The 21,654-nt window shown below is 45.3% G+C and overlaps 1 protein-coding gene across 10 annotated transcripts; it reads right to left on the bottom strand.

Annotated features, from left to right (window-relative positions):
- Positions 1-499: 499 nt before the first annotated feature.
- Positions 500-20,874, bottom strand: sun1b (Sad1 and UNC84 domain containing 1b). 10 transcript variants are annotated; one of them, XM_076024206.1, is made up of 23 exons: positions 20,692-20,874; positions 16,336-16,433; positions 10,093-10,287; positions 9,227-9,513; positions 8,525-8,785; positions 8,294-8,428; positions 7,911-8,039; positions 6,981-7,064; positions 6,222-6,332; positions 5,974-6,093; positions 5,763-5,856; positions 5,177-5,235; positions 4,636-4,850; positions 4,265-4,540; positions 4,082-4,174; positions 3,757-3,851; positions 3,522-3,666; positions 2,981-3,286; positions 2,800-2,884; positions 2,306-2,421; positions 2,000-2,167; positions 1,805-1,897; positions 500-1,717 (listed from the first exon to the last, which is right to left on the bottom strand). In XM_076024206.1, exons 1-23 carry the CDS (start codon positions 20,692-20,694, stop codon positions 1,601-1,603), a joined length of 3,285 nt encoding a protein of 1,094 aa, XP_075880321.1. In that variant the 5' UTR covers positions 20,695-20,874; the 3' UTR covers positions 500-1,600. The 10 variants fall into 10 exon arrangements, with proteins under 10 accessions (XP_075880321.1, XP_075880320.1, XP_075880326.1 ...); XM_076024205.1 differs by lacking the exon at positions 20,692-20,874 and adding an exon at positions 16,896-18,466; XM_076024211.1 differs by lacking the exon at positions 16,336-16,433.
- Positions 20,875-21,654: the final 780 nt, after the last annotated feature.

Here is a 21,654-nt window from a genome sequence, read left to right as displayed (position 1 = left end):
GAAATGATTCCGTTATTAAGATAAATTCAAAATTAAAGTCTTTATTGGAATATATTCCAAAGCAGTTAAGTCATTAAATGACTAAACAAAAATAGCCATTTATCTTTAAAAAAAAAAAAAAAAAAAAGTCCCAAGATGGTTTCAAAATGCAATGACAAGCTTTTGACAAAATATACATTTAGCAACTCATATTTTCCAGTCACTAACTGACTTGTTAATAAATAAGATTGTGAACAAAACATTATTTCATTCTTAACAATTTAGATGTATTTGCATTTACAACCAAAAAGGAAACTACACATTTCTCCATTTCTTTAAAAACAATTTGTGAAGACCTTTGCCACAAGCTTTTTTTCTAAGTTGTTGCAGTGCATCATCATCATCATCATCATCATCATCATCACGACGATCAATAACCAAAACCCCCAAAAAACAAGACAAAAAATGACAATGTAAAAATAATAGTGATAATACAAAAGAAAATGTGGTAACAGGGTGGTTGTTTTTTGTTTGTTTTTTTATAAAGCAACATTGATAAAAGCAAATATAAAGAACAAACTATCAACAATAAAATATACAGATTACATTCCTTCAGGGTTCAGAATGGGGGGCAGGGGCATGTGAGGACGTTTGCCACTGAGCTACAGGGAGACTGTCCCTTTAATTAAAACAAACCCTCCTGTCTGAAGGGAAATGTTGATGACTTCGGATTCAGGCACATGACTTTAAAGCACACACGCACATGCAGATCCATGATGCATGTAACACAGTATGCTTCGCAGAGTCACATGCAGGAACTAATTTCTGGGTTGATAGGTAACTTACACGCGCACTTTGTCTCATGTACATTAAGATGGGCTGCTTATAGTCTGACCACACAATAGCTCAGGCCAGCAGTTATAGTAGCGTTGCGGTAAATTTAAAGGATGACTTGCATCAAAGCTTCCTCCTGTATGTTTAGGTCCAAAAACAAACAAACAAACAAAAAAAAGAAGTTGTTATATGGCTATGTAGATGGATGATGATCTGGATGTAGTGAATGTCTCATGTCCAGAACAAAACTGCTGCGAGTGTTGTCCAGTCAGCTCAGTCTGTCTTCACACTTGGCAGCAACAAGATGCAGTGAAACGTCGCAGGCAAAAGGTACAGTGGCTTTGATCCTAACGAAAGCTAATCAAAAATGTTAAACTGAGATGATTCAAAAGGGAGAGAGAGAGAGAAACAAAGTTAAACTGAAATGTAGTGTGAGGAAATGGCAGAGTTAAACTCCCATGTCAGCTTCCTTTAGTGTCCTCTCAGTGGAGTCGGCTGCCCTCACAGGCGGGTTCAGTGCAAGAGATCTTCAGCGACGACGAGACGTTTTGCTTCCTTCTGTAGTTTTATTCTCTCCTAACCTTCCTAACAGACTTTCCCCGTGATTCTTTTCTTCATTACAAAACGCACAGTCCAGTCCATGATTCCATCCGGGCGCGTCCTTAAAATCGACCTACATCTTCCCCGTTTCCTTCGTACAAAAAACGTCCTCAAAAGTCCCGTCGAGTCCCTTTTCGATTCTAGAGAAGTTGGCGAGAGCTATGTACAGGTGGCGCGACCAGCCGGGTCACTGAGGCCGAGGCTCCCCGTGGACTCTGAAGCGGTACAAGCAGGTGTATTCTGGGTGACCCCAGTTGGACAGCACGCGCACCTCGATGATCTGGAAAGCCTTGTCGTTCCGCTCCTGTGTGTGAAACATATTTTTCTACATTTAGAGCACGGCATCAGACCAGTTCCACATGTATCGGCTTAAAAAGGCCTCGTCGGTTACCGTGACAGGGAAGCTTTGCAGCGACTCCCCATCTTCTTGGTAAGTGTAATGACCCAGCAGCTTTCCTTCCTCCTGGTACTCATCGTCGAGACCCTGTGCATAACAAGAGCAAGACAAAAATAATAACATCAGCCAAGCTTGGGAAAAACATCGAGCGTTGCTTCAGTTTTTTTTTTTTACTCTTGTATTTCGTACATGAACTGTGAAGTTGCGCGGGGCGCTGGTGATGTTTCCGGTCGGAGACAAAGCCTTGGGGATGTGCTCCAGGCAGAACGACACGGGCCTGATCCTCAGGGACAAGCGGATCACCAGGTAGCCTTGAGAGCCTTTGAATGCCCAGCAGTTACCAGGGTACACGTCAGGCTGGAGGGACAGGACGCAAGGGACAGTTTCACTTTTATTTCTGTTGTTTAATAAAACAAGAAAATACCTTCCTCGTTTTTTGGGTTTTTTTTTTGCGAGGAGGTACGATGATGCACGTCAAAGGATGTTGAAGCTCACCTGGATGACGACGCGAGGAGATTGGGAGAAGTACCAGAGCGGAAGGCCAAACAGACTCATGAGCGCCGTCTTGGTCTCGTACGTCTCCGAGCAGCGAGTGCTGAGGATGCTGCCGCCTAAACAGCCACAACAGGTTTGTTAGCAAATAACAGTCTACTCTTAAAACTAGGGGCTTGTTTCCTGAACTTATTTATAAATGCATAGGGTGGATCTAAATATTCAAAAATGGAAAATATACAATTTGTGAGAAGGTTTCTTTCTAAAAACACATTTTAAATTTCAGATTTAATGCAAGATGTTTCCTCAACTACGGGGCTACTAGACCATGAAAGTGATGCTCCCATATAGGTCAGCAGACAGCGTAGCGGCTCAGAGACACAATAGAGGCTGAGCTTCTGCTCTCAATAGCAATAGCAGCTAGCTTCCTTACTGCCGCAGGGTGAAAAGCCAATATTGACACGAATCAACAAACCGGACGCAAGACGTCTCCCTACCTCCAGACTCCAGAGCGTAGTCCACCAGGCCTGTTCGGTCCTGTGAGTAGAGCCTCAGAGCATTCTGAACAATCAGCTTCACTTGCTGAGGAAGACACACAGGAAATATGCACGTTGAACAAATCAAGCAAGGCCACACCAACTTGTGTTATCACGACAGATTTAAACAGCGATTCGCTACCTCTTCCGTCAGGCCCTCGGCTGCGGCGGCGTGCTGGACTGTCCCCGTCACCGTCTGAAACATCAGCTTGGCATGAGACTCGGCCTCGTCCAGGGTCTCAGTGTGCTGAAGCTCCAGCTGCTGGGACACGTTCTTCAGGATGTTCATCTCCAGCGCGGCCAGCGAGGCCCGCAGGTCCGGCGTGCTCACGTAGCGCTGCGACAGCCACAGGAGCAGAGACTCTGGAAGCTCTCCACCTGCATCCCCGCTGCCGTAGAAGAGGGCCTGCAACTCCTTGCGCACCTGGGACGACACCTGCGCCGAGATCTGGGGACACAAACAGACCAGAATATCGTTACCGTAGAACTTCTTTTGAGCACCATAACTTCTGGTGTGAAGGCCGCTAGTTTTTTTGAAAGCATCTAATATATGTGAAAAATATGTCAAAAAGGGGGTTCCCCTTCATCTCCGCTTCAGCGCTGTCTGTGGTACTCATATATGTAAAAAGTTGATTCTTATCTACTGTAATTACAGGGTAATGACCAGTTCCTCTGGTACTTACAGTCTCCTGCAGTGTGGCCAGCTGCTCACACTTGCCCTTACACCCCAGAACTCCCAGCAGGTCCTGTCGAACTTTGCCCAGCTCAGCCTCCAGTCGCTGCACCTCCACCAGCAGGGCGTCGTGCTCTTCCTGCTTCACACCAACACTTTGGAACGAGACAAAAAAGAGACTTTGAAGAACTCGCTGGCGAGGTGCGAGCAAGTTGCAAAGTACACGGACAGGAAGGTTCTGCTACCTGACAGGAAGTGGGTCTGCTGCCGGCATGGTGGTCTCCTCTCTTTCCTTCTCCAGTCTCTCGTGTTCATATTGTTGCTGCTTCTGTTGGACTTCCTGCCACACACAGTGTCCGGGAGAATGAGTCACGTTGCCGTGGAAGACAAAAGCCGATGCAATACTTAGAATCTGTCCTCAGCATGAATGAGAACCATTTGGGCTTCACTTAAACCCTTTGTTTTGGTTGTCACTCTAGCTACTTACGTTTGCCTATGCCCATTTATGAACAAGGGAGGTACATAAATAAAGTTGCAAATGAAGAAAAGCAATCAAGCAGTTGCACAGACCTTCGTTTTGGCAGCCAGAACTTTGAGGAGAAGCTCCAAGTCGGCCAGTCGTGCCGCTTCGCTTTCCTGGTGCCGTTTCTGTTCTTCTTCACTCTGTGTTTGCAGAGATACAATAATACATAGAATATTAGATCCATGCAGAGCCTCGCTTTTAGTGAACCTTATTTTCATCCATTTCTTCACCTTTTCTCTGTGAGCGCTCTCCTGGTCGAGCTCCCCGCGGAGAACCGCCAGTCTCTGGTCTAACAAAGTGGACACCCAGAGTCCCAGGATCTCCTTGTTGGTCTCGGTGTGGAGCTGCTCCTTCAGGGTGCTGTAGAGACCCAGAACGTCTCCGTGACGGGCGTCCTGCTTCTGGTCTCCCTGCTGCACCTTCTCCCACAGCAGGGTCAGTTGGTGCTCCAGCCGCTCCAGCCGCTCCAGGTCAGCAGCGGAGAGCGACGCGGACATGATGATCGGCTGAGGACGTCAACGGAGGAGAGGGGAAACTCAGTCAGCAAACGGGCTTGCGTCAGCAACAAAACAGGAAAGAGAAAACATGTTATTTATCTCACTGGGGCCTGAGACGCTGGGGAGGCTGGCGTCTGCACGAATGGGGTCTCAGTTGCAGCGACTGGAGCAGATTTGGCGGGCGAGGGTGGGGCCGGGGCCGAGGCCGGCACCATGCTAGCCAGGAGGGTGAGGAAAGAGGCGGGGCTCCACTCTGTGAGGTTGATGGCTGGAAGGTAAGCGAGCAAGGCAGCAGTGGACGGACCCCACAACCACAACGCTGCACACAAAGAGGATCACATTACTGAAAGCAGATTCACGTCAGGAATAAAAAGGGCAATATGGAACTTTTACTGGGGAGGATTTGGTCAGCATGTATGCATTACTTTTACATAGAAGCAGCATTACAACCTCTCTTCTTAAAAGATGTCACATAAAAAAAAAAGGTTGACCTCAATCTGTTTCTATCCATTCCGTTTCTATCGCTCTCGACGCCTGCTGGTCAGGACCTATTCTACTACAGCACAGCGCTCTTATCAGTACGTTCTTGCTAAATAGGTCAGAATGATGATAAGGCAAAATGGGACTTAAAGTCCCGTGACTCACCGAGGAGGAGCAACAGGGGTAAAAGCAGCAGTAGGAGCATCCAGAGTTTGGGGAGGCATCTGAAACACAGTGGCTCTCTGATCAGCAAACACAGCTCGTCACACTAATACACCAGGAGCACTGGGTAAACATTTATTGCTCAAAGGGAAAAAGAGGAGTAATGGATAAATAAAAGTTTTTAAAAAAAACAACAACAAATTTCTTGAATTAGTCAATCTGACTTCTTCAGTTTTTCAAACCACATTATACATTTTAGTCACTTGGGGGCAGCAAAGTCAAAGAGACGCTTCAACAGTTGCCCAAACATGAATATATATATAAAAAAAAACAAACAAACAAAAAAAAAATAATAATTGTTTAGTCACATGAAATATTCTGTGTTTTGATCATCATACTTCAGACATTTTGATGAATCAAACTATTTTAGTCATTTATGGAACTTTTTCAGCCATAACTTGTCATGCTTATATAATTTTTAAAAAAATGTGACCAAAAAAGAAAATAAACTGAATAGGCCACAAGAAACATGTCACTTATTCTGGTAGATGTACTGTAAATTGATTGTTAATAATAGCTGGACATTTACCGTGTCAGAAAGAACACGTTCAGGACAGACATGAGGGACACAAACTGGAACCATCCCGAAGCAAGGAACCACAGAACTTCCCTGCCCACTTTCCCTGGAAGACATGAAGGAACAGAAGATTGACGCACCAAGGATGTAATCAAACTGGAGAGAGTGAGTCACTGAAGAAAAAGGTCTAAAAAATGTGACGGAGATGAGAGGCCAAACTAACCTGGGGCAGCTACCAGCATCCAGAACAGCAAGAGCAGCTTCTGAAACGCTGAGCTAGCGCCAGAACCCAACGCTTTGCCTGCATTCACCACACAGTGGCCCGGCTGCCGGAGATAAGAACCTGGAGGAGCAGAACGCCGAGAGAGAGTTTCACTACAACGCCTGTGGCACACGTCGTCGACCCAGAAACATCCACAAAGTGCTGCTTCTTCACGGCAAGCATCAAAACAAAGAGAAGCGGTGATTAACCTGCGCAAGCTAGGAGACTCCACAGCGCCCCCGCCAGGCGTCGAGGCCTGGAGGACTGTGTGAGGAGGACGGTGTGCGTTTCTGAAGGCTTCTTCCCTTTACAGTCATCGCCTGTGCACGTGGAGGTGATGGGCAACGGAAAACAGAGGAAAGCAAAAAAAAAAAATCGATGTAAATGAGAAATTGCAAGACAATTTGCGAGCGCGAAAAACAAGGATCAGCAAAATAGCCGGCGCAATACAAAGCAACAGCGAAAGCTTTCTTGGGATAATAACAAAAAAAGAAGCAAGATTTTTTCATGCAGCGAGCTGAATGAGATGAGGACGGCAGCTGAGAGTGTTGTTGACCCCTGCAGCTAACAGCTGGTACTCTGGAGTCACATGTGCTCTTATTTAAAATTCCATTTCCTTTTTAAAAATTATAATAATGGAAAAAACAGCTTACTGTTGCATAATCTCTGCTAAATGACTCCTACAGGATACTGTATAATCAAGTCGGCTCAGATGAATCAAGAAACTACAGCTCTGGACCCCCCCTTTCCCCCCTCCTCCAAGTTTTGAATGTTATATCTTGGAATTGACTCTTGGAAGAGTCTGGTGCGATAGTCTTGATGAAAGAGGTCAGAGTTAAAGCGGTTCACACAACCCCAGTGCACTCATCCTTGCACAGGTCACGCATGTAATTAACACTGTCAGTCAACGCTAAGAGGACCAGCGTGAAAAGGGAGCGGCGGTGGCAGCGCGCATTAGGTCTGCTTACACAGGGAGCCGTTGAGCTTCAACGTTGCAGCATCCTCAGTTACGAGGTCCTTGACGTTCATGCTTACACAGAAACTGGGGTGAGCTGCAACACATGAGAAAGGGTTTACGATCAAACAAAGAACGATGATGACAATAAAAATATGTGTCTGTGTAGTTTATGGAGAAAATAAGAGAGTAAACAGTAGGGAAAAAGGAAACGCCAGCTGCAATCAGACACTATGTTCAAGTTATACTCATTTTTATTTTTGACTTATCAATGTGTTTTATGAACTTAATGTCATGTAAAAAAGACATTATCAGCATGTGCCGTCACTAGCAATGCTTATATGACAGTTTGTTTTTTTTTGCAAAAATAAAAGCGATATTTCTAAAATTTCAAAACAAGTGTTTCCATTACACTTTGGTGATATACACAACCAGTCAAATGTTTGGACACACTCTTTTCTTTCAGAAGTTATTGAACATGTTTTTCTTAGCTTAGCATAATTACATATATCTTGCTCATACATTTGATGCCTTGATCTGCAGTGTAGTAAGCTGTAAAGATGAATAAAAACTGTATGAGAAGGCGTGACCAAACCTGCGTAAAAACCTCTCTGCGATATTTGAGAGGTTTTTTGAAGTTTATGTGTTTCCATTACCAGTGTTGTTATTGGGATATTTAGGTTTTGCGCAAATAATAGAAAGTAATGGAAACACAGCTACTGTCGAGAGCAAGGGAATACAATTCCTGGGTGTATATGGTATTCATTTTTGTTTCCCATCAGAAGTAGAAGGAAGTAGAAAGGATGACTTTGGCTTTTTAGTTTATAAAATGAAAAAGACAGAAGGAAAAGGAGGAAGAAATAGTGCTAGGAAAGGCTACTAATGGGAGAGGAGCACAAGGTCACCAGTTGTGACCCTTGACCTCCAGAGTGACAGCTGGTACCTCGTCCTTCGCATCCATCATCCCTGCTGCTCATTAATTTGTGCACAGTGGCCTGCTTCCACAGCCACAGTTGGGATAAACTGGAGGACAATGTTTGTCTCACGGAGTTTGAAAATGACACGAGGATACCTGGTGACACAATGGCCCCCCCACACACACACATCCACTGTTACTCACCAATATGCCTTAAAAACAACAACAACAACACCAGCACAACTACCGATGGAGGGAAAAAAAAAACTAAATCTCACAAATTATCAGACTGAAAAGTCAACTAAATATTGGGTAAAACACCAAGTGGGTGAGAATCCGAAAAGCAGAAAGTAGTGAGACGTCTGCTCAGCTGTCTGAATGATGAAGAGCAAAGGAAATCTGTTTCATACCTTCTCCTTGAGGGCTTTTAGCCTTTGACCTCAGCCACAGCACGCTGCTGAAGAGGAGGGTGACTAACGACGAAACCGGGGCCAAGACTCGTTTGCCATTGCGCACACACGTGCTGCACAGTGACGACAGGACACCTGGACAGAGATGTGAAGAATGTTTCAGCACCCTGTAATTCAGAGCAAGAAAAAAAATCATGGGGCGTCCCGTCCCGTCCCGTCCCGTCCCCTCACCCGTCTTGGTCCTTCGACTCCTGTCCCTGGAGTATATGCTCGTGAAGGGGGACGAGGACGTGGACGACAGGATGTCCGACGAAGCTTCCGCCGCCTGAGACGAGAGCGCCGACGACGCCGAATGTGAGATGAACGAGTCCGACTTGTGCGAGTGCGAGTGCGAGGTGCAGTCCTTGCAGATGTAGCCGTTGCCGTGGGACGAGTGCGACTTTGACACGCTGGCGTTCCCGTTGATGGACGACGAGGCGTGATCAGAGTGACCTGGTGCAGAGCCACAAGACCACTGTTACATTGCATCACATTGACATCTTCTCACACACTCACATTTCATAAAGGTGCAATAAAACACTCATTTATGTGTCAATATTGTGTACACAACTTGTAAAATAATCCAACCATTAATAATAAGGTGAATAACTTGTTTGTTGCTTCTTGGTCTACATTTATTTATTTTATTTCTTTGAAATCAATATAATCTCCATTATTTTCTACCATCTTCTACTTTCTTCTTCTTCTTCTACTACTACTTTTTCTTCCTTTACTTTTTAATTTCTTCTTCTAATACTTTCTGCTTCTTCTTCTCCATCTTCTTCTTTCTTCTTCCCGCGGGATATTAAAGCATCTAGTTCTCACTTTTAGAACCTTTCGATGTTTAAATACGCTTCGCACAGAGATGACAAATCCCCATGCTGAGCTACTGACCCCAGCGTCCGTCCACTAAGGTGGTGGTGGTGGTGGTGGTGACGGTGCGCTGTCGCAGGTGAGGCTGCTCCTGGATGGACGAGAGTTGATGGGCTCCATCACACTGCGTGCTGCTCTCCTGCAGTAGGCCCTTGCTGCTGCTGCTGCTGCTGCTGCTGCTATTGTTGTTGTTGTGGAGCGGCGTGCTGGCGGCGGAGAAGCAGAGTGTTTTCGTCGGCGTGGCCGCTTGACTCAGCGACAGCGACAGGCTGCCGGAGGTGGCGTGCTGCTTTTTGCCGCGCAGCGTTCTGAGAGAGCGGAGCAACAGGAAAAAAAAAAAAAGAAAAACAGCTTAGTTTCCGCGCATACAAACAAAACAACTGCATTCCAAGACCGATGAAAACTTGTTTTTTTTCCCCCCTTTGGGCAAATACAGTTTGTGGAATGTGTATTAAAAGAGGAGTGAGTCATAAAAAAATGGCAAAAACGTCAGCGTTTTTTTCCGTTATCAGTGATGGATTTCTAAAAAGTATAAGGAGCATAACTTTAAGAATTAGCCCATGTTTGCATGCGAGAACACATCAGCTGAGGTTAAAGCAGTTCAAGGAATTTCACCGACTATGAAGATAAGATAAACATGTTCACGCACGTGCAAGTAAGAGTCTGCAATAATGCGGTGCGACCCAAAGAGCCGCTGCACCAGCAGGCCTGGGTTTAGCAGTGACTCGGAAAAAACTCTAAAAAAAAAAAAACAGGAACCTGATCACTGAAAATAGCCCAGGTGCAGGAAGAGCTGTCGGAAACGTTAGACTCACAACCGGGAAAGACACAGAGAATAAAACACAGATTTTCTGTTGAGATTGTACGTCACGGTGGTTGGGCCTCACCGCGTTTCCCTCCTGGTGCTGGTGTAGCTGCTGCTGCTGCTGCTGCTGTGAAACAAATCGCCGGGACTCTCGCTGACATCGTGAGCGGCGTTGGACTGCAGGCGGAGGCTTCGGCGCGACATCCTGGGCGACTCGTACACGGCAGGAATATGGTGCTCCCTCTCAAACTCTAGGGCCGCCGTGGAGTAGCTGGAGCTGCAGGAGAGAAATCCAGACATGGGGGGTGGGGGGATGTGGAGATGGAATGAAAAAGGGAGCAGATTCCATGATAGAAAGTGTAACACAGAGGGACATTTATTATCATTATCATTATAATTATTATTATCAGCCATTCACTTGTTTTCGCTTTTTGTTAAACAAAAAACATAAAACACAGGCAGGCAGTTTGCCTTGAACTGTCAGAGTACCTAACAGAAAATGACAGACGAGCCAAAAGAGGCACTGTGTGTCTCCGCATGTTGTCATGGAAAGATTTGACAGATAAGCATTCAAACATGCATGGCTCCAATGGGATGAATAAAATCTACTCCAGAACAGTCCGACGGTCTGAAAAGTTGTAAAAGTTGATTTTGCCGTGGTATGTGCAGCTACTATGACTCACACGACCCCGCCCACTTGGCATGACTGTCGCACGGAGAAAAACATTCAGCCTCAACTAAGGACCAGCAGTGGGGAAACTATGAAACCGAAAAACTATCCCACAGAGCAGAAACAATTTGCTGGAGCAGGAAAACAATGCTAGGAGGACCGTCTGATCTAATCCCGTCTCCAGTGCTGATGCAGGATCCATTCAGGGGACGCTTGTGTGATTAGCATAACAATCATATATCAGAATAACACTACAAGTCCACTTCCACAGAGAGTATCAGCTCCTCCTGTGACGGCACTCTGCATGCAGGGAGCGCTGATGAAGAGGAGCAATGGCTCTGGACGCACAGCAGCACGTACATCAAGTTGCATAACACTGAGCGGAACCGGCTCCGTGTACACGCCTGGCCTTCACTCTGTCTCTAACTGGAGGATTACACTCCCACTGTGAGCCAATTATGTGCTTTCATCACCGCTCTGCCCGCTGACCCCCCATTGGCTCGTCTCCGACCGCATGAGCAGGGCCGTCACATCTTCACAGGTTGTGCGGATGGAGTATTTACTGAAAGCCATCGGCATGCTTGAATTGTTCAGTAACTATACTTAAAATGCAGGGGGCTTCACAAAAAAATAAATAATTTTGTCATTTTATCTTTTCCCGCTCATCATTGCCCTCCCACTGCCGGCCCGTCCCGTCCTCGTTTGACTCTTGGCCGCAGGTCAGTGCAGGATGCTCGGGTGATTCAATCAACTTTACTTGGACATTATTGCTTCACGTACTACGCACACAAAAAATTCCAAGCATCACAGCAACTAACTAATGGGTCGGAATTCATTCATGATTGGCGCCAAGTGAAAGCCTGTAAAGTGGTGAGGTGCGTGCGCGACAGAAAACAGGCTTGTCTGTCTACGTAGCCTCCAGCCACACACACACAGCACAAATCCAAGCTTTGCAAGTAAGCTAAACGTCTGAAACTCGGTAATCCAACTGTTTCTTTGTAGATATAAATAAAATAAAAAAGAGCGAGGGCGATCTTAATGAGTTTACAAACTCCTTTTGCCTACTTCTCGCTATCCAAACTGATCCGAGTGCAGCCTCTCCCCGGCGGCTCAGGCCGGCCTGCTTCAGCAGTAAAAATAGAAGACGGGGCAGATGAAGAGACAGACTTACAGCGCTGGGAGAGAGAATACACGTCCATCCTGACACTCAGCTTCCTGGAATCTCTCCTTACATAACAGCAGGCTTTGATGGCCGGCCCACACTCAGTGGGCAGTCGGCGTTCTCACAACACACGGCTACACACAGATTCTTCATGCTGCTGGCTTGCTCTTTGTTTCTCCTTCTTCTTTCTTTTATCATGATGATCAGAAGACGTTTGTAAATGCTGAGATCCAAGTTCACCTTTGACAAGAGGCTTAAAACACTTGTTGTGTTTCATTCTTTCTGGGCTGTTGTCGTTCTAAATGAATTCATGTTAGTTCAGAAATGAACTAGAAATACAAGCAAGTACAAGGAGGCCATTTTTGTTTCTTAGATTTACAAATCTATAAACGGTGTTCAAGCATGAATCTGAACCCAAGTCGTGTCTTATTAAAATTGAAATCACCACGATCAGACACAGTCGGCACTGGAGAACATCTTCCGTAACGGCTAAACAAACTGAAGAAACTGTTTATATCATTAAGAATGCATCTGCCTGCAGGGTGGAAACAGGATACTGCCATACCCAGAGGACAACAAAACTATTTTTTTTTTTTTTTTTTAAAAAAAAGCAGCATGGAGTTAAGCATCTGTACGGAAACATCAGAGGTACAAAAAAAAAAAAAAAAAAAAAAAAACTAGCCGATTGTGGTTTCTCTCATATTCGGATAAACAATGTGGAAAACAAACCGGTCCATTACAAACACTTCTATTACATCTGGCGACATCCCCATCATGTGAAGCCTATTTTTGCATGATTATTAATAGGATGGAAAACATGAGCCCTGTTATCACAGAGTACAAACAGAACAAACACAATGAGACAACAGGTTTACCTGCAAGGATGTGGCTCCACAGAGCAAAACATTTGGAACTGAAAAGATCCGATTTCGGTCACCGATTAATTTTCTTGAACAACAATTGACTGTCCTGGCCCTCAGCTCTACTTTTATATGTAGTTTTTTTTTTTTTAAGGCATACATTAATGTATCCCATAATAACTGGCTGAAAACATTTCAAGACTGCTGAACTTTAACATATAACCAAAACCCACCCACTGACAACAACAACTGCAAACTGGCTCCAGAAAACAGAAAAAAAAGCTCAATTTTACAGCCTCGGTTGAAACAGTTCTGTCAATTCAGCACCGCAGGGGCTCACAAATCAAAATGTTTTACGAGACAAAGGGAAAGGGGCATCGGAATTCCAAAGAAAGTGCAGGCAAAAATGTTCAAGCACTACCTGTTAGCGACCCCTGACTGGGAGGATCGCGAGCAAGACGACGCCTTATTGTGCAGCTAAATGTCTCGTTTGATGAAGTCAGGCACATACTGAAAATGCAACCTTATTTCAAACAATGGAGCCACTGATTGTCTTTTTAATCAAGATACAATGCCGACGCATTGGTGCTGCTCTTACTTCTGCCCTCAAGTCTGCAGCGCGAGCACGGAAAACATGAAAACATGCAGGCAGTTTATTTCAAAACTCCTCCACGCAGGGTGTTGCTGAGTCTGAGCTTCGCACACTTCCAGCGAAATCATTTCACACCGCGCCGTCTAGTTTCCTAAAACAGCTCCAGAGAGGAGGGAGTCTGCTCCCGGAGGTGCGAAGGCCTAATTCTGACGCAGGCCAGCGAGCGGGAGCAGAATTTCCAATTCCGCCCGTCAGTGGGTGGGGAGCATCGGGACTGCGGTGTGATCAGAATCACTCTCGCTTCCGCCCTAGAGGTGACGCTTTCTCCTTCAACCACGTTCGCTCTTTGTGGTGGTTTCAACCTCCTCGACACAGTAATTGTGGTTTCACGCTGCTGCAGTCCCCCCCCCCCGCAGAGAGTTCTAGAGAGCCGTGCTGACTGAAGCGCTTCTGCTCACAAGCGGAGGATGGACGGACGTGACGTGCGTGCGTCGCTGACATGCAGAGGCTCCAAGCTCGTCACACGTACAGGACAGAGGGAGGCAAATGCAAATGCATGCGACTAGTATATAACAAAATGAGAAGTGTGCTCCGGCTGCAGCTCCGCTCTGTCACTTGACCGGCGGTGTGTGAGCTGGCAGACACTCCCAACAGATGCCAGTGCAGCTGTTGGAGCGGCGAGGGCGAACAGCACCTCTTCACATCCTGCAGAGTGCGACTGCTTCAGATGAATAACGACAGCGGTTTCAAGATCTGGGAAGTTGGCCGTCGTCTAACTTGTCACTCAGTAACAATCTTTCCGTTAGTGTGATGCATCTACTGCAGCTCCAAATGGAAAAATAAATAAATGAATACAAAAAAAGATCACCTGATCACCTGCTCCACTGACCCACTTCCGCCGTCATAAAATATGAAGGTGTCTGTGTGAGCAGAAGGGCGCATCGGAGCACATTCAGGTGGCAAACCAGAGGTGACCAGAGGCGATGCATTGGAATGTTTTCAAGATTTTCTTGCATTTCATGAAAGTCAAATGTTTTCGCCTAACTTGTTTTAAAAACCCCTGATAAATACGAAACAAATATGTCATTTTCAACAATTCCTTACGGACAACAATTTTTAAAGAAAAACAAAGAAATTTGTCTTGGCCTAATTACTTAAATTTGAATACACGTTCGATGAAGAAAAAAAAGGATGAAAGAGATTTCTGACAAAAAGAGAGAGACCTTAATAATGTAACAAATACCTTGCAGGATTATGGTGAGACTGACACAGGCCCCTCCGACTGTACCGACAGTTTCAGTTAAAGCAACACGAGGTGGGAGGTCCAGTGTGTAGTAGTACACCCCCTCCCTCCCACACAGGGACAGAAACAGCTGGTTCTCTCTCGCCTTTCTCTCCAGGACCATTCAATGCTGCAAAACCTGTCGCTGCTCTTTTGAGTTCTGACAACAGATGGACCAACGGTTTCTGTCACCTGACCTCCTCCCCTCTGCCTCCATGCACGCTTCAGGGCAGACACACACACACACACACACACACACACACACACACACACACACCAATAGTCTTTCTTTGGAGCACAATCATTCCCCTGGTGCTTTGAACTCGGAACCAACGCCGTCTTCACAAACATGATTTCCTGGAACCTAACTCAATTGTACATACAGTGTAATTGCTTTATTCTTGAGAGTTGAGACTCATCAGCAGCAGCAGCGGCAAACAAACACAGCCGCGGCGCGCCTGCTTGGCTGGTCAAGGAGCAGAAGCTATTAGCGTAATCCTGGGATCAGAGCTGGGGTTGTGACTGTGAGAGTCATTAATAGCTTCTCAGCTGACCGCAGTCAGAGGAGAAACGTTAGCTCATTCCAGCCGCAGTGTCGGCCTGGCAGATTCCAGCTTTGGCGCATTAATCCAGCTTCCACCTCCGTCTACCGTGTCACTCGGAGCGGTCGCCGATGCTCGATTTCACTTCACTGGGAAGCAATGCGCGCGTGCAAACCGGCACAACCCGCACATGCGCAATCATGTCGAGCACGTGTCTGTAGCACTAACGTTACACAAACATAACCACCACCTGTACAAATGCATGACGCCCAAGCAAAAACTGAGCCTGTTTTGCAGCAGTTCAGACCTCTGAGCTGATCGGCAGGCTTTGCATTTCAACACACAACAATTTAAGTTGTCTAATTTAGAAGAATGCTTGTAAACCCAAATAGGAGCTTGGCCGCTGCTCACGTAGTGAAACACTCTCCCTTTCAAAAATTCCAAAAAGTCAGCTGAGCCTGAGGGACGGTGACTGAGTAAGATTTCAGCGTCTCTCTTCTGAGAACTTGCACACATCAGCGATGACGACACGGCAAACAGACTCGACCCGTCTAAAGAAGTGCAGACCACACCTATGTAGGAGGAGCGGCACGAGAAACTATGCGTGGTTAAGCAGCACAGTGGGAGTGGCTGATATGGCAAGAGTGACTCGCGCTTTGTAAATCTTTGAAACACCAACGGAATTCTACTGAATCTCCTGAAATGTCGAACGAACAAGGAGCAAACTGGCACCGTGGCTGAGAACACAAGGGGAGAGCAGGAATGAAAATAAGTGGGGGTGGCAAAGAGGTTTGTAGCCTGCGGGAGCCTCCTCAATTCAAATGTGCAAATTGAATGGAGGGCAACTGAATCATGAGGATGAGTCACCAAAACCACAAGTTGTTTTTCTTTTCTTTTATGGGAACAGATTTAACAGAGCTGAACAGAAAAATAAATAAGATTGACAACAAAATTATGTTTGTTTCAAAGTTTTGACGCATCGCTAGTTTAAAAAACAAATGGTTGCTCAACAGGCAAAAATAATAAAAAAATAATAATAATAAAAACATTACAAAAATGTAGCAGACCAAAGCGTGCATCAAGGATAGCAAGGTTCAAACTCACAGGTATAAATAAAAACAAGGTTTGTGAAAAGCAAGACAGGAAAAGGTGGCTGACAGCACAGGTTCTCAAGGACAATCTGGCTTTGTCCTCCTTACATTGTTCCGAGGTCTCACCTGAGAGAGTAGGTGTAGCCGGTGTTGTCTGGGGCACACTGAGGCGGGGTGTATGTGTGCAGTTGAGAAAAATCCATTTTCACTCCTCTGTGTTTAGACTGCGAGAGCCGGGGATGCAAAAGAATAGCACTCTTTAGCTGAAGCAAGTCATGTGAAAGCAGGGAAAAGAAGCAAAACACACCGTTCCATGCACACTCAGAAACACAGCTTTGGCCGCATTGTTCAGCCCGTCTCTCCTGCCAAAGAGCCCAAGTTCTCCCCTGCTTCTCAGGAGCGTTCCTGAACCACAACCGGTTGTTAACCACAAGCTAAATGTGACAGAACGGGTTAATCTGCCACACAATCAACTCCTGCACGATTCCCCTGGCGACTTCCAAGCAGGAAGAAAACAAAGGAAGAGAAAAGACGAGGAAAGGAAAGAAACAGCCACCAGTTGCAGCTTCACTTTACAAGCACGTCATGAAGCCAAGCACAGGCAGGCCTTAATGAGGGCTGCCGACATTCCTGTTGGCCGAGGAACACACAACAATGCTTCTGTCAGTGGACGAGAGTTGGCCGACCTCTTCCTGCATGTTGGCTTCGGTTCCCGGGATGACAGAAGCTACGGGCGCAAAAATAATGGATCGTCTCTTCTCTCCCTGTTCTGGCCGGCAAAAAAAAAAAAAAAAAAAAACGGACGAGAAATGGTGGGCAGAGGCCGACGGCGTCAGGCTGCTCTGAGCAAACTCCACACCGGGACGGCTACTCCTTCACTGCTGTTGTGGGTAAGCTGCTCGCACGCGGGTTATGAAAGCGAGTGAATCAGCAAGGGGTGGGGCTGACTTTTTAGCAATGGGCGGGAAACAACTGTTGCGAGGGTTGAGCTTCCCATAGCGGCCTGCACTGTTTAAACTGGCCGTGCAAACACTTTCCCCAAGATAGCACAGCACAACATATTGTGACCATATTGCTTTGGACAATTGAGTTCAGTCCAAAGCAACAGTTTTGCAATAAAAGTTATTGACACCAGTTATTGAATCCAGATTTTATTGAGGCTGCTTGACAGGTACGACATGAGAGTGACTGCAAGGAATCAAATCCTACAAGTTGCCAATTCATGCAAGTGGGATCCTGAAAATGTGACCTAATTACAAAAATTACTTGTTATATAATAGAGTGCTTATCAATTTATTATCAGATTCTTATTTATCAATTGCTTCATCACCATAAAGCTTGTTCCCGAAAATCTGAACTTTATCACGTTATGTCCAATTTATTGCATCGCTGTTGAATCCGACTGGAACTGACGGTGCCTGACTGACCGATCACTAAGTAGGGACGCGACGGAATAAGCAGGACATGCCGTCTTTGCTTGGCAGGAAACAAAACAGATGGCTCCCTGTCAAATCTACTACCAAAATTCCCAACACATAATCTTAATCAAGCATTAAATCTGCCGCAAAGTCTCTCAAGTCGAAAAGAGGGCTAAGCAGTGGGATGGGGAGGGGGGGGTGGGTGGGTCGGTGGATCCAAAAGCTAAGGGGACTACTTTAATTTAGCCAGGATTAATTTTGACAAATATATCCGCCGTGCAGAACCAACAGGGTGTTGCATCGCCCATCTTGACTTTTAAAAACAGGAGAGACGTCTCAGCTGTTCCAACAGCAGCCTGTGACTGCAATGTATCCAGAAGTCAGAAATATCGCTTCAAGTAGCCCTTGAGCCCCAGATCGAGACAGGTTCAACAATGACTGGCCCGACACACACACACACACACACACACACACACACACACACACACACACACACACACACACACACACACACACACACACACACACACACGTTTTGTTTTGCTGACTCCTTTACGCAAACCACCTGCGACGAAGAGGGCCAACCAGATCGTGTCACTAGCACGCGCACCTACACAAACACAACACTTAACGGAAGAACACGGCAGCTTCAAATCAGACACCAAAGCGTATTATTGACTGCGGACGGCGTCCAGCAGAGTGACATGTAACCCCCGCAACATTCTCATGATGCCGTGCACTAAATTTAGACGCCGTATATTTGGACAGCGCCGTCACTTGACAACGCTGCGACTTGCGGGTGGCGTTACGACGCATTTTCACCATCATACATAGGCCGTTAAAAAAATATATATTTATATATATATATTTATATATACATATATCTATATATCCACCGTGTGTCAACGCAAAATTGTTGACCATCTCATCCGATAGTAGTGACGTCGCAGATGTGTCAAAAATCACCTCAATAGCTCAGGCCCGGTTACTGCGTTAAATGTGGGTAAAGGAGCTCAGCAAGGACAAAATACAGCAGCGTCGAACTCCACACGCATTCACAACAGCAATCCACGTATACATTTTGACGTAAATAATTGTCATTGCAAGCGTGCTATCGTGACAACTTGCCCGCGTGGTTAGACTCCATGTATGTTTTTATTCTCGCAGTGCGTAATCCAAACGGAGAAAGATCCTCATATTACTGTCATGGAAAATGCGCAAACTTCCGGCGGCTTCGCGACGCACGGCAACTCAATCGCAGAATGATCCGATTCCTCGCGCAATTTCCCTTCTCGTTAGAAATAGTGCAAAAAAATATATATGTATAAATCTATAAGCAAAAGTTTGCAAGTAGCCTTTCGGTGGTTTGGAAGAGCACAACAAGGATGAATTTCAAAATGGCTTCCCGGACGTAACAAAGCCAGAAGGATCGCTGCCGAGCTGATCCTCCCACTCTCAGGCTTTCCATTGTCGGACAGGCGCACAGTTTAAATCTATTGGAGGAGAGGAGAGGAGAGTCCGTGCAACGGCGTTCCCTCGGAGGGCAACGAGAGCGCCGAGCATTGCTCACTATTGCATTGTTTATGTTGACGGTGAACTCCCTGGAGGTTGCGCGCAACTGGAAGAGCACCCGTTCCAGAATCACAAAATCACAAATGTTCCTATTAAGAGATATCTCGCTCCGATACGATACGATGCGGTCTGTCATTAAATTATGCGCACACGTTGTAAACTTTGCCGAAGTTGTTCGGGTGGTTTAACGGCATGTGTGTATGTAAAAACAAGTTCATAGCCGAGGAATAATAAAAAAGGAACATGTTTCCCCAAATGGAGCACACGATGTTATATAGTTGCGGAACACTTCAAAAGAAGGGTGCCAGTCACGACGATTACAGACAAACACATGTAAAATAAATAAATAAAATACATGGCAATATACTATAAAACACAGGTACTCGTATTAATATGAAATAAAATATTAATACAACTCGTTTGTGGACGCAAGCAGAATGCTTTCCACTACTGGGTAAAATGTGCATAATATGACTGTGCCTCAGTGTTAAAAATAAAAACGATAAAATAAACAAAGAACACCTAGTTCTGCAGTTGGTAAGTTTGACAAGAAAGGTGCTACGGTTTTTTTTTTTTTTTTCCCCCCATGACTGAACATTAGAACGTCAATGTAAAGTAGTTCACAAACCGACGATAGCACACAGTACATTTAAGGTCACGGAAAATGCGCCACCTGCTGGGCAATAACTTGTGTACAACTTTGACATGGGTGGACTCCGGATTCTAAATCCTGCGGAGATTGTGAACATAAATCAATAAAAATGTCTTGGACATTAATGGTTAGAATAGTAATAAGCAAGTTCTACATGTGTGGGTTTAGAATTCTGTGTAACCGCAGGCCATGAAACACCTCCTCTTTAGATAATGAAAACTGAGACTATAAAGTCTAGAGCAACTGGCAACCATGTCCTTCGGGTAACAATCCTTTCGCCAAAGCAAACACGTGTAAGACTGGTGGTATTGACTGACAAGCACCCAATGTTTTTGATGAATTGTACATCACAATTTTCCTTAAACCCAGCTACTATAAGGTGCTCAAAACTTTAAATAAATGAACATACTGTCATTGACAACTTTCCACACACGCGCCTTCTCTGTAACCTACATGTGCCAGCCAAAAAGAGAAAGAAATATATTTTTCTACGATTCAGTAGCAAAACCAAATGCGACATTCGTGTGTACAGCAGGCTAGCTTAGCCTTCTAGTTGCACCGGTCAGGAAAAATAAGCTAACGTGCTAAGGTTTCTGTAAAGTCATTCGTATTTTGGTTGTATTTGTTTCAGTCCAGACAGGGGACAGCGATTAAAACGAAAAGAGAAGTAGTTGCATGGTTATTTTTGCAACACCACAGCATAATCTTTTAGGCTGTTTTGGAACTGGGTGGCCACACAGAGAAACGTTAGCCTGTCTTGACAGTTCGGGATAACATGTATGTGTGTGTATGTGTGTGATCCCACCCTACTTAATTATAAATGCAAAAGTTGACACTCACCATTTGGCGTTGCCTTACAGTTTACCAAGAGCAAACGTCACTGTTGTCGCGGTTGTCGTTTTGGTCTCGTAGTTCCTTAAATTCTGCTGCGTGAGGTGCGACACGACAAAGTTCTAAGTCCTTTGAAAAAGGGGATCTGGTGCCAGCGTTCGGCTTTCCCGCAAACGGTCATTTTTTCCGTTCCAACTGACGTCGGCGACACACGTGACTATCCCAATATGGTCAAAATTCCCATATATAGCATAGAAGGGGAAAATGCCTTAGATGAAACAGCGCCACTCAGTGGCGGCATATCACGCCAACACCTTCTCTCTCTTTTTTAACTGGACAAAATCGAATTAAAATTACTTAACAATTATCTCCCGATTTTTTAGTTAAGTTACATTGCCATTGTTTGATGACATATGTGGTGTGTTGGTTTGTCCAAGAAGGAGTCGCACAGTCGTACTAAGTTCTAAGACTTCTTAGACTGGTGGGGCCACAATGGGTTGTAAAATTTGACAGAGAGGCCAGAGCAGGAGCAGATCGATGGAGTGTTTTGGTGACCCACCACATAGGAGAAAAATATATATAAATATATGTCATGGGTTATGTAGAAAACATGTTATTTAATTCAACTGAAAATTAACAAAAGCATTAACAAAATATCTGTCTTTGAAGCCCCACGGTATTTAGTTCTTTATTGAAATGACTCATACAACACTGGAAAAGTGGATGAAATACAGCTTTTTTTTAATGACTTACCAACTATCAATATAATTTCTTCAAATTCAGCAGGCCGGATTAAAAAGACTAACGGGCCGGGCCGCAAATGGCCCCCGAGCCATAGTTTGCCCATGCCTGTCCTGGGAGGTTTCATATAACAAGCAAGCAGTCCTACCAGATCAAAGCGGTTGGGTAGCGTCAACAAGGAAGGTGGACAACGTGGGACCACTGTCTCTTCCTTAACTTTATTGACCACTG

The sequence above is a fragment of the Nelusetta ayraudi genome, unplaced genomic scaffold, assembly GCF_046127955.1.
Source record: "Nelusetta ayraudi isolate G7.1 ecotype Tasmania unplaced genomic scaffold, CSIRO-AGI_Nayr_v1 ptg000016l, whole genome shotgun sequence".
NCBI classification, from domain to species: Eukaryota; Metazoa; Chordata; class Actinopteri; order Tetraodontiformes; family Monacanthidae; genus Nelusetta; species Nelusetta ayraudi.
Note: the sequence above shows the minus strand (reverse complement) of the source record. Positions and strands in the feature narration are given on the sequence as shown.